Below are 13,427 nucleotides of genomic sequence, written 5' to 3'. Positions count from 1 at the left end.
TACTAGAGAGTGCTTTCCATTCACCCACCTTATGTTCAGTTTTGGTTTTTTTTTTTTTAGGTGAAATGTGTTAACTATTGGTTCATTGATAACTTTTCCATGTTATAGCAACCTTTACTCTGCACAGTAGAGATGCAGAAGAACAAAAGCCCACCTGGAGCTTATTTGTCCATGTGTACACCCATCACCTGTGTGGACTAGACTGGTCCCACAAATAAGGATTTTTTAAATTTAAATTGTATTCAAATGTTCACACATTCCATTGTGCGCAACCCAAATTACCAGAATGTATTTTTTAATGGAGTGTATTTTTGAACTAGATAATGGTTTAGAGAGATTGAATGTTGGCAAAAGAAATACAGTTTTATTTTGACTCCAAAATCACCTGGCCAACTCATTGAATCAGCTGAGTTCTCTTTAGAGGGGGGAAGATGACATGGAAAAAAGCCCGTATCATTTGTGAGTACATTGAAATACTTAACTGTCCTCAAGGTTTCCTGTGGCAATGGCAGCTGAAAACAAATGGCAGCAAAGCTAATAAATGAGGAAGGCAAAAGGTCGACATTCTTGAAAATAGGTTTTGCCTGGTCTCCTGTCTTTGTTCCTTTCTCCTCCATTTTCTACCTTCTGCCTCCTAAAGTACATACCAAATCAGGGTCATTCTCCTTTTGAAATTCTGTCAAACATATCACCCTGACGAGCTCACTCTCTTTTCTCTCACATAACTTGGGAGCTACTGCTCACCAGACTTCACTTTCATATTTTCATAGAAGCAGCCCAAGGTCTTTGATCTCAGACGATGTGGGTTTGACCCTTGTGCTGTCCCCATTGCTTAGATGTATGGTCTCTCAAGTCGCCTTAGTGTGCTCCTTTGTAGAACAGGAATGCTACTTCCCCCACCCCCACCCCCGCCAGAATTATGAATTGCATGTGATAACATACAAAAAGCATTTCGCTAGTACCAGACATGTAGGTGTTCAGTGATTTAGTTCCTTTACTCTCTAAAGTTAGGAAAAAACATACACTGTGTAGTTCATTAACTTTTTAATACCATCTCAAGTTCTGATTCTTTGATCTCTTAATTCTGAAATGTTGTAAAATTAAGATAAACCTTATCAGATCAATATGTCACTGATTCATGCACATTTACATTTATGGAATATAACTAATAAAACACACGTCATACAGCTTGTCTCACTGATGTCAAATGTAGGTCAGATATTTGTTGACTCCAGCTTAGAAAAAAACCTGTTTATTAATATCCCTTTGCAATATTAAAGTATCAAATGGGAAGTTCCTTTAAGCATTACCTGAACACAAGATATATTTGATTTTTTTCTTTATGGAACAATCCGTGTGCATATCATATCACAGAGATGCTGTATTGAAATTGAAAACACTCTGGGTCCTGCTGATGTGTAAGTTGTCGAGATCTTTTCCTCATTTTGGTTGAAGATGCTATCTATTTTTCATTTTAAAACTTCACTTCTATCTTCTATTTTAGGTAATTATTATTTATGTAGTTCAAAATCCCAAAGGTACAAAAAAAAAAAGAAAACCTGCCTTCCTCCAGGTTGTATCCTCCAAAAAAAAGGAGCTAGGACTTTTCCTCATCTGTGTTGTTTGCAGTGGATTTGCTTTCAAAACATCAAGCTTTAAATCTGTTCTTAAGAGCTGTGTGCGTCGCCCCATCCACGTCCTCAAGGACCCTGCCTGTGCCAGGGCCTCCCCGTGTTTCTTCCACCCCACTCCTCTGCTGACTGATGTGGCACCAAGAAGGTGAAGTGGCACCAAGAAGGTGAAGGGGCATGAGGTTGTTGGCCTCTCGATCTCTTTACAGTCATTTAAATTTCTTCCGCTTCCTTCAGTAACCCATCACAGTTCTGTCATCAGAGGTATCTAAGAGATTCTTACGTCTAACTAACTTCTTATTGTTCATTATTACTAATAGCCCACTTTTTTATTGCTAGAATAGTGGCTAACAGAAGTTTTCTGAATCACTTGCATGGGCTTTTTTACCCTTTGTGGGTAACAAAATAGTGTATATCTTTAAAGGTTTTAATACATTTAAAAGAAGGTCTTTATGGAATATCCTTTGGCCTGGTTGTTTCATCCTGGCCTTCCACACTGCTTACTCTGGAGCATTGCATGGATTCTGATAACAGAACCCAAAAGCTCTCACTTCTGAAGGAACTTCTGGATCTTCAAAAAGAGGAAGTTATCTTTGGTGTAGCTTTAGATTTAGAGCATTTGGTTCTCTGAAAACTGCAAAGTAATATGACAGTTGGTGACTTTAATATTTATTAACTGTATATATAATCTAAAGAAAATCATTTTACAAATTCTGCTACTTTGAGAAGTAACTGCCTGTTTTTGTTTAACATAATGAAAGTTACATTGACATTTCCAAGACTTCACTGTAGTTTCACTGTCTAACTTTTAGAGAACACGTCTGCTCACCCTGCCCCAGTGCTTCCCTTTCAGCCCATCTTTCCTCACTTAATTCTTCAGTGGTTCATTTTGCAATATTCTGGTTAAAATATTTACATGCAGAATTTCTGTATGTCACAGGGTCACAGTTTAATTTTTATAAGTACAATTTAAAACCAAGTTGTTTGACCAGTGTGGCTCATTAGGCTGTCTCGTGGCGAGCTGCATCCTTCCTTAGTCAAGGTATGGCTGCTAACAAGAAATAATTGTTGTTTACAAGTATTTCTAGTCCGTAAAATTAATGCTTGCTTTCATAACTCCTCTGCCACTCTTCGTATAGTCTTGAGATTATATGCAGTTTTCATTTGGCAGTTTAAAGTTTTATTGCCCAAAAGGAATAAGCAGCATCTGCATTCTTAATGAGTTTATTCTTCAGCATTCATTCACTGTAGGAGGGCTGTGCCGGGCTGGGCGAGCTAGGCTGGGTCATCTTTAGCAATGGTAACACTTACAGATTTACTCCTCCACTTAAGACAAGTTAGTCAGATAACTTGCTCGTATACAAACCATGTCATTTCGCTAACACACTTTTCCCAAATGATTAATAGTAATATTACCTTTTATTGGTTCTACCAGCTTGCTATAGAAATGACTCACTTGTTCATAGTTCTTAAAATTCTTCTGAAATCCCTTATACAGGGATTTAGACACTGAACATGTGATAAATGCCTTGCTGTAAGGCAGAAGCTATGCTGGCAACTGGGTTTGCAGAATGAAAAGGACATTTCCTAATTTTGGACCATTGTAAGAATGTCCACTATTTTGGTTTATCAATAATTTCTCCTCTGTGTTTAAAACACATACAGCTCAGTGATTGTGACATTTGCTAGCTTGGCTTCTCAGCACAACTAAAGGGGCTACTCATGCTACTAAATGGGAAGAATTTTCCTCCTAAATACTTAGGCATAGTAATTTTAACAGAAGGGGCATTTCAGCAGCCCTTCTTCTTTTTAAAGAATAAATTTTCAAATAAGCTCTGAGGAGTTTTATACTTAGAAAGTGGTTCAATATGATATTATTCGACTGATCCTACAAAAAAACCTTAATTCTGATTTTTTAAAGTCAATTAGATTGACTTGTTCCTTTGCCTTTGTTTTGAGAATGAATTTTTAAATTATTTTCAGCTAAAATTGTGATTTAATGATGATTTTTCACCTAGAATCAAAGACCAACTTTTTAGATGGTTGTAGAACTGAAAAAGCTGTAACTAATTTCTAATGGTTCGATTCAGAAATTAATTTAACTACTTACCATGAATTTTAAAAAATAGAACTGTTAATTTTAGATGTGCATTTGGACAATGGATCGGGACTTGACACATGTGGAGACACATCTTCAGAGAGTTATAGTTCTCCGTCTAGCCCACGACATGATGGAAGAGAAAGTTTTGAAAGTGAAGAAGAAAAAGACAGAGGTTTGCTCTTTGGGGGTGGGTATAGGGGATGGTGGAGGGAAATGTGTGTTGTCTTAAAATCAAGGTCAAAGATAAATAGTTTTATGTTCCTATAAATGTCGTTATTGATTCTAAATTTAATTTCACTATAAAGGGTGTCTTAACAGACCATTACCTTAGCATTTCCTAGAATGTTGATTTTTTTTTTAAACTTCTTTCACTTAATATGAAATTAAATGGAGGACCAAGTCACAATAAAATGTAGATTAGTCTAGAAAATTTAAAATGTGTATGTTGTCCAATGCACATATAATTACAATTTTTTTTCTTCCTAATGGATTGGCCCTTTTATCATCATAAAATGTTCTTTGTCTCTAGTGACAATTTTTATCTTAAAGTCTGTTTTGTCTGGTAACATAACAGCTGCTCTAACTCTCTTTTGGTATTGTTTGCTACATACCTCTTTTTCTGTCCATTTACTTTAAATCTGTTTGTGTCTTTGAATTTCAGTGTGTATCTTATAGATAGCATATAGTTTGGGTTTTTTTTTGTTCTTTCAGTCTATCTGCCATTTGATTAGTGTGTGATCCATTTAAATTGACTGAGATTACTAATAGGGCAGGATTGACGTCTACCTTTTTGCCTTTTGTTGTCAGCATGTATTATGTGTTCAGTTCCTCCTTGCTCAGAGAAGTAGCGTCAGCCTGTAAGTGAGAGTGGGGAACCTTCACAGGCCTTTTTCTGGGTATACATAGGTACAGTCCTAGACGTGCTCCTCACCTTCTGAATTCCCACAAATATAGCAAAGCTTCTCAAAGCTCCCTGTGGACTTCTTTTTCTCCAGTTTTTCCTTTCAAGTTTTTTGGTAAACCTCTTATTAGCTCAACAATTGCTGCTGGCTGTTTGTAACAGATGGCCTGTGGGGGAGAGGCTGTCAACACTGAGCTGGAGCTGCTGGTCAGTTGGGGGTAGTGACATTTCTCTGAGGATGGGGCTTCATTTCTCTTTCTCAAAATGTGTGTGGGTCCCAGTGGCCGCTAGGCTGCCGGTTTTCATAGCTGTCATAGTTGCAGGTCTGTAACCTTACCAGGCTACTTCAGAGCTGGAGAAAGTGAGATGAGATGGCAATAAAGACAAAATAAAATGCTGCCGGACTGGTTATTCTAAAATAGATTAAACTGTTTGTCTTGAATACACACTCAGATTGCTACAAGCCTTTAGTTAATTTCCAGAATTCTCAGAAAGTTGATTTTGACAATTTTTGCCAGGAATCATACTGCTTTTATGGTGGGGTAGAGTATCAGACGTCGTTATTCTGCCATTCTGGAAGCAAGATCTCAGAAATGAGTATGTTGAATGAGGATGTTGTTCTTTACACTTGACAACGACGTCTGATTTGCAGCGTCTTGGTTATGCGGTGTTCCCACGCTTGTGGCCAGCATCGGATGGTTTCTCCAGGGCCACCTACAGATCTGTAAAAATCCCAAGACCGTGGCATTTGTGTGGTTCTTCCTGAGCCCCAGCTCCATGATACTGAGGTGGTGTCTCCGAGCCATGGTGCTTCTACTTCAGAGACAGTTGATGCCAGCCCTTTCTTTGAAGTTATTCTGAAGTCACACCAAATGTAGCCTGCAGTGACTGTACCACCAAGTCTAACCTGAGGCAACGCTGCATTCTGATCTGCAGTTTCCTCAGGAAAGGAAAAAAAGTGAAAGTAACACAGCTGTTGAGAAGGTTGGGTGATGAGAGGGTTTTTATGCCTTGCCCAGAATACACACTTTCAGTATGTTTGATTTCACATGCTTGGTTCTGTAGGGTGTACAGATAGTCCTGTGACTCTTTAGCTGACAGTGCTGTGTGGACCATGGTCAGAATTGTTAGAGCACATCTGTCTGCCCAAGATCCCACTCCTGGCATCAGATGGGCTGAGTCGGTGGCCTGTGTGGAAGAACTAGCTCAGTTATCAGATGACTAAATGAGCCATCCCTAAATGAATAATCATTTAAGGCTGACACCTTAAATGTCAGGGGGAGTTCCACAGTGATGCAGAGCTTTGATCAGCTTTAGAATTCTGAGGGCATGAAAGCTTGCTTTAAAAGCTTGAGACTTTGTTCTTCTTGTTAAGACTCTGCACTTTTTAAAGTCAGTACAAAAGAAGGATGAGACCTATCTCCTTTAACTAGGTGAGACCTTACAGTGCTCAGAAAACTTTTAGCATCCCTTAATTTAAAATTATGGATTCAGTTGCCATGATTTAAGAAGATTTAAACAAAACCCAATTCATGTAGAAACTTAACTCATCATCTGAGAAATGTTAGTTTCTTTTTGCCTTAAATGTTCAGCCACACTCCTATGATGGTACAGAGAGAGATGTAATGTCTTAAGTAAGTAAGTTTTGGATATTTTGCATTTTGTAAAGTTTAGCAGGAAACACCCCAATTATGAGAAGGAGTTTATACTCCCTCTCTTTTTTGTAATATAGAGAATAGTTGGACGAATACTGCTTGCCATTCTGTCACTAAGTACATTCTGGTCTTCTCAAGGAAGACTAGTATGTTTCGTCTTCAGTGTTCTGTTTCAAAACCGATTAACATGTGAACATAATACGACATTTTAAATACATAATGCCAGTTAGATTATATTTTTGAACAGAAGGATGTTAAAAGAGGCACTGCAATTAGTTGAATGGTCTTGTGTACACATTATTGTAGTGTCTGGGTTTAAGGCATTGTAACCTTGTGAATTAGATTTTATCCTTTGTCTCCTGTACCAAAGTCAGGAAGTCCATGAGAAGTGTAGATTGAAGTTCTTTCCTTTCATTAAAGTGTACATTCATATATGACAGTATATATGACTTAATGGTTTAGCTTCAGTAGATTGAAGTTATTTCTGTGGGTTAGCTTCAGAGTGATGCAGTACCACGTATGAAAGCGGGACTGTTGTGCATCTGCCGGGTTGCTGTTTGCCCTTGGAGACGCGGCCAGGCTCTTGCTTTGCCCTGCTGCACGTGTTCTAGCGCATTTGTTTTGTGACTGTTAATAGTAGCTTTGAATTTTCTCTTCCCCCACTGAAATATGAAAGAAAAAATGTTTATTCCATTCTAAAATAAAACTCTTCTATTCCCTACCTCTAGATATTTGGGTTAAATATAGTCTTGATTGAGCTCCTTTAAATTGTTTCATTTATGTAGGATCTATATATAAAGACCATGGATTTGGCTGTGCACAATATAAAATCACATGAATTGCCTAAAATTGATTAGGTTAACATTTAATCCTTGGTAATAAGGTGACATTAAATAACTCTGTTTTACACTGTGCTTCATTCAGTCTCCAGTTAACCTTTTGTTTTGTTGCTTATCTCTCCATATATTTTTGTTGTTGTTATAGGCTTTATTTAGTAAAGCATTTTAGGTTTATAATAAAACTGAAAGGAAGGTTAAAAAAAAAAAAAGCATTCCCCGTAAAGCCCCTGCTTCCACATACAAAGCCTCACTAGTATGATACATTTTTTTTATTAAGGATGACATGTCATAATCCCCCAAAGTCCATGGTCTAATTAAGGGTGCACTCTTGGTGTTTTACCTCAGCGGGTTTGGCCAAATTATAAGAACATGTATCTGTCATTATAGCATCATACAGAACATTGTCACTACCCAGAATACCCTCTGTGCGCTGCCTGTTCATCTCTCCACCACCCCTTGGGAACCACTCATCTTTTGATTGTCTCCATAGTCTTGCCTTTTGCAGAATGTCCATATTTTAAAGATAATGTATATAAGTGACCCATAGAAAGTAAAAAATTGAAAGAAGTTCAGCTTGGCAGTCAGGCAACACAACAGAGGAACACTTTTATTCCCGCCCCAAACGTCAGAGTTCCTTTTAGGTGTGCTTAAAACTTACTTCTAGCAAGAGAGGAGGAGGGCTACACTTTTGTTAACATCTATTTATATTTGTTTTCCTTAGACACAGACAGCAATTCTGAGGATTCTGGGAATCCAGTAACCACCAGATTTACAGGTTACAGCTCTGTCACCCAGACGCTCACTGTCAAGCCACCTGTTCCGATCGCTTCGCTAGGAAACGACGATGACGGCAGCGTCTTGGAAGACCCCTTAAACTCACCCAAGTACCCGCACATTTCTTTTATGCCCACTCTGCACTGTGTCATGCACAGCAGCGCCCAGAAGTCTGAAGTCGTCGTTCCTCCACCCAAGTCTGCCGAAGGCAAGACAGTAGGGATGCTGGTTCCAAGTCCTGTTGCTATTTCTGCAATTAGAGAGTCCACAAGTTCAGCCCCTGGGGGAATGCTGGGGTCAGCAGCTTCCACTGGAGAATCAGAAAAGCACCTTGAATTACTGGCTTCCCCTTTACCTATCCCATCAACGTTCCTGCCGCATGGCAGCGCTCCTGCTTTGCACCTCACAATTCAGAGGCTGAAGCTGCCTCCGCCGCAGGGACCTTCGGAGAGTTGTACAGTCAGCATCCCACAGCCGCCGGCCGGGGGTCTGAGTGTCGGGTCACCAAGCACTGCCTTTCTTCCTGTCCATAGCCCGGGTAGTTTTCCAGGATCTCCTGTTGCCACCACGGACCCCATCACAAAACCTGCGTCCCAAGTAGTAGGACTCAATCAAATGGTGCCTCCAATTGAGGGAAGCGCGGGGACCGTCCCTCAGCCTACCAGTGTGAAGGTAGTCGTTCCAGCAGCCGGCCTCTCCGCCGCACAGCCACCAGCCTCCTACACCCTGCCCGGCTCTCCGCTGGCCGCCGGCGTGCTGCCCAGCCAGAACTCCAGCGTGCTGAGCACGGCGGCCACGTCCACCCCGTCGGCGGGCGCGGGCATCAGTCAAGCCCAGTCCCCGGTGCCTCCCGCTGTCCCGACACACACCCCGGGCCCGGCCCCCAGCCCCAGCCCCGCCTTGACGCACAGCACAGCGCAGAGCGACAGCACCTCATACATCAGCGCGGTGGGGAACACGAACGCTAACGGGGCGATGCTGCCGCCGCAGCAGATGGGCTCGGGTCCTTGCGGTTCTTGCGGGCGAAGGTGCAGCTGCGGGACCAATAGCAGCCTTCAGCTCAACAGCTACTACTACCCTAACCCCGTGCCCGGACCCATGTACCGAGTCCCGTCCTTCTTCACTCTGCCGTCCGTCTGCAATGGCAGCTACCTCAACCAAGCACATCAGAGCAATGGAAGCCAGCTTCCTTTTTTTCTGCCTCAGACCCCATATGCAAACGGGCTGGTGCACGACCACGTCCTGGGGAGCCAGGCCAGCTATGGCGTGCAGCAGGTGGCAGCGTTTGGCAGGTTCTACCCGGTCTACCCGGCACCCGGCGTAGTTGCCAACGCGAGCGGCTCGGGGCCCAAGAAGAACGGGAATGTGTCGTGTTACAACTGTGGTGTGAGCGGGCACTACGCGCAGGAGTGCAAGCAGTCGTCCATGGAGGCCAGTCAGCAAGGTAATCCCGAGGGCTCCCAGCGCACCTGTTTCTGAGGGTCCGTTTCTCCTCCCCCGCTGCTCACGGGGGTGCTGTCGGAGCAGCGCGCTGCCGTGTGGTCGTGTCGGATGTTGTGCGTGCGGGGACAAGTCGTACAGAGCAGACGGCAAAGCGTGTAGGGTAGACACAGGCCGCGCAGGACGAGGGAGTGCAGAGGAATCCAGTTCCAGTTCAGAATAAACTGTCAAGGCGCCTCTTAAGAGATGCAGTGGGAATTTGCATTGCCTAGTGTCAAATTTCTGGCTTGAGGCACTTTTTTTTTCTTTTAAAGCTACAACCCTGTTTGATAAGAGTAAGCATAAATTTGAAATAATGAAAAACGAGGAGGCAACCCAGTCACCTGATGTGAGGTTTTAGTTATTCCTCAGTGTACTTACGCCACAAGCAGCCGGCCGCCCGCGGGCGCCCCGGCAACCCTTCTCCTTCCCAGCAGATGGTTTTTAAAAATGCCCTTGCGTTTTACAGGAACGAGATATTTAAGCACTGGTTTGGGAGTAAAGGAATTTGACCTAAGTTTAATATTATAAATAAGTAGGTTGAAATAAGAAAATGCTCTTAAATAAGTATGAGCGAGACACCAACCTCAGTGTAGACACCTCAGACCTACCGTTCCTTGCATTTGGCTTTTGTCCTGTTGCCAAAGCTCACCCAGGGAGAAGGTCTTGATTTGGGACTCTCAATTTGGCATTTTTAAAGGAAGATGGAATTTGATAGCTTTAGGTTGAACTTAAAGCACAAACTTCGTGTTCCTTCTCAAAAGTAATTGTACTGACCGTTCGGAATCGAAGTAGCGCGGAGGAAGCGGCCTCTGGAGCGCATGCCCGTGTGCTGTCTGTAGTGGTCTGCGGCGCGTGGCTTTGTGAGCAGTGACTTAGCATTCTGTCTTTCCCGTTTTAGGCACTTACAGACTGAGATACGCGCCTCCCCTCCCCCCTCCTAGCGATCCGTTGGATTCTGCAGACTGAAACGAGTAAAGCCTGCCTACTCGACACACGGCAGTGTGGGCAGTCATGGAGGGGTGTGGGGGGAGGCAAGGAAAGGTATTTTGTGTTTCTTTTGTCTCTACGTTTCCCAGATTTCTATGCAGTCGGGATGTTTCATTTCTCATGTGCTGATGTCTAAGACAAAAAAGAATGCGTTGCTCTTGAGCCGCTGGTCTCCTGGTTCAACAACAGGCTTCTCTGTATGATACGTGTAATTTAAACCTCCAGACTATCAAAAGGAAAATGTGGATGTGTGCTTTTTTTTACACTGAATACTCGCTGTGTGCAATGTTTACTGAATCTTTAAAACTGTGTATTTGACCTTTTCTTACAACACTGGTGACAGTCATATGGTTTTGAAAAAAGGACACTTCGCTTCTTCTGCAGCTTTTTCTCACTTTCACCCTAAACTGTACTTTTCTACCGCTGCCCTCCCTCTTCCTGCGGGCGGGGGTGGGGGCAGTACCCGTGTCCCCCTGGTGGAAGCCGCCCCCGCACATGAATTGAGGGTAAAGTGATTCACCTGAATCTTGCGGGAGAAAACAGATCCCCAAAGCAGCGCGTGCACGGGTGGTGCACGGCCTCCCCTGAATACAGACGCAGCACTTGTCCAAGCAGAAGTTAAGGTAAATGAATGAGGGATGAGCAAAACCATATGAAACTGAACAAATGCACTAGCTAAGGTGGACAAAGAGCTTTTCTCAGAAACAAACAAGCCCCCACCTTTTTACTTTTTACATTTTTAGCCTGTTGCTTCAGAGAGACATAAAGTGAACAAACTGTGTGAGTGCTGTTCTCGTGTGTGTGTGTGTGTGTGTGTGTGTGTGTGTGTGTGTGTGAGTGATGCCCGTCCCCAGCCGATCTCTCTAATTACTCTGGTCCTCCACTGTGTCCCCGGAGACTCCTGGAGCTGGCTTCTTCCTTCCCTGCACCAACTGTTACAGTGTTCTGTTGCGTTTAAAATGTGTATGGCTTATTGCAATCTGAACAGAAGCTCTTAGTTTCTACAGAAAAGTCAGGTATTTGTTCCCTAACCTGTCTCTCCTAGCAAAGTCACTTTTGTAACAGTTTACCACTATGCTTGAGTATAATGTGAAAGACTGAATTCTGAGTGTGTTAAGATGGTGTTAATCATGTCAGTGTCATGTCACTAAGTTTAATGCTGCTGTTTAAAAAAAAAAAAGTTTTTTAAAAGCCAATCTATGTACTAAATTGCTTCCAGGTAATTTTTAATTTCCTAAAGTGCACTGAGGTTATCTGGAAGAGTAGGTGTATTCTTTTGGACTGCTGCGTCCAACAGCAACGAGCAACTGCCACAGGGTAGTCACAGGCTGGGGGGCCGGGCTGGCTTCGTTTGCCACCCTCAGCAGAGCAGAAAGGGCAGGTGGTGGTTGGGGGGTAACATTGGGGTGCAGCAGAGCGACACAGAGTTGGTCTTGGCTCAGAAGCCTGCCAGATTGCTAGGAGAAAGGCAAAACTTGAAGAGCAAAAAGAAGCTTCATTTAATGCTTCCTAGGTAGTATTTGTATTTATAGCACCGATGTACATTTTGAAACTTTATTTCAGGGGCGGGAGTTCAGGGGACGGGAAGGGTGGGCGTGAAGGGGTAGAAGATGAAAGCTTTAATTTAAAAAGAAAAAAAAAGTTGGAGTAAAGGAAATTATTTTGATTAAATATATTTTATTTGATCTGGGTATTTTTGGACCACATTATTAAATTAATTGTTAAGCTGCGATTGAGTTGTTCAAGTGACAGTTTTGATAAGCCACATACGGACCGCATTGTGAATCACTTGCCAGTTGTACTTTATGGAGCTTATTTTATGATTTAAAATACTGTACTGTACATAGGAGGTGTGTTACCTTCTTCTTATTTGTATGTTTACCATATACTTTGATATTTGAAATGTTATGTACTGGAAAGGCCACTTATATTTCTAGAACAGATTGGATTTTATGCAACCTTTTTTCCTTGAATTAACAGCAATAAAAAAATGAAAAACAGCTTAAGAATTGTGCTTTTTTGCAAGTTCTGAAAGATGATAGACAGGACATCACACCTTGTGGGGTTTTTTTTAATTATTTTTAAAATAGTTTTTATGAATTGACCCGTTTGTCCGTGTCATGCGGGCGGTGAATCCCAAAGCTTCTTAGCATCAGCGTTTTTCACTTTGCGCCCAGACGGCCGCTAAGGGACGAGGCTGCGTGTCTGCGCCCCCGGCGCGCCTGGGCGAGGCCCCGGGCCGGGGATGACAGCGTCCTCGCACCCGCGCCCGGCTCCGGTCGTGGCCCTCCTCGCCGACAGCGCGGGGGCCTGATTCACGCCGGCAATAAGCGGGATTTGTGTTTTCCAGGCAGCTCTCACTAACAGTGTCGAGTATCTTTGAGTGCCTTGGCTCTGTCTTCTGAAATCCAGGCTCAAGTTAATTTCTTAAACAGTCGTTTATAAGATTACCGGGAGGTGCTCACCAAGTACTCACGCGCCTTCCATGTCCTCCGGTGACGGCTGGTGTTTCTGGGCCCAGGCCTTCCGGGTGCCCCCACCTCCCGGCTCGGGGTCACAGGCCAGGCCATGAGTGAGTGAGGAGAGCCGCCTTCTAATAAGTGGCCCGTGGGTCCCCACATGGGCAGTGGGCTTGAAGTGATCGCAGAGTCCCCGGGGGTTGACAGCACGTCCGTTCCCCCCCCCCCTTTTTCAGCCAGCAGACACGCGCCTGTGCACGCGGAGCACAGTGTAGGATGGGCTGCTCTCCCGTGGTGCAGGCGGGGCCCTATCCTTGTCCAAGCAGCTGTCACTCCTGTCAGCAGTTACCTGAGTACCTACCCCCCATCCCGTCACCTCTGGGAGCGGTAGAACAGTGCCGCTGGGGGGTTGGAGCAGGCCGCAGAGAGCCGTGCTGCAAGGCCTGGCGCCGGGCCGGCGCAGCGAGGAGGTGCCTGCGCAGGGCAGGGCCGGGCACAGGACGGTGGTGCGGGAGACGCGGGCAGGTCTCGTGCAGGGAACATTTTCTAAAGGATTTTTGAGATGTGTGGCTCTACAGAGGAGGCCGGAGATTGCGGA

The 13,427-nt window shown here is 43.7% G+C and overlaps 1 protein-coding gene across 1 annotated transcript in view; it reads left to right on the top strand.

Moving 5' to 3' along the window:
- Positions 1 to 12,542, top strand: part of ZCCHC2 (zinc finger CCHC-type containing 2) — a 51,911-nt gene extending 39,369 nt beyond the window's left edge. Inside the window, exons 12-14 of the mRNA XM_037508441.2 lie at positions 3,776 to 3,904; positions 7,849 to 9,345; positions 10,282 to 12,542. Coding sequence (XP_037364338.1) covers positions 3,776 to 3,904; positions 7,849 to 9,345; positions 10,282 to 10,349 — 1,694 coding nt within the window. The 3' untranslated portion in view covers positions 10,350 to 12,542. The remainder of the gene's footprint in view (positions 1 to 3,775; positions 3,905 to 7,848; positions 9,346 to 10,281) is intronic.
- The last annotated feature ends 885 nt before the right edge of the window (positions 12,543 to 13,427 follow it).

This window comes from Talpa occidentalis, unplaced genomic scaffold (genome assembly GCF_014898055.3).
Source record: "Talpa occidentalis isolate TD23 unplaced genomic scaffold, MPIMG_talOcc4v2.1 talOcc4.13, whole genome shotgun sequence".
Classification (NCBI taxonomy): Eukaryota; Metazoa; Chordata; class Mammalia; order Eulipotyphla; family Talpidae; genus Talpa; species Talpa occidentalis.
The sequence above is the reverse complement of the archived record's forward strand: the minus strand, read 5'-3'. Positions and strand labels throughout refer to the sequence as shown.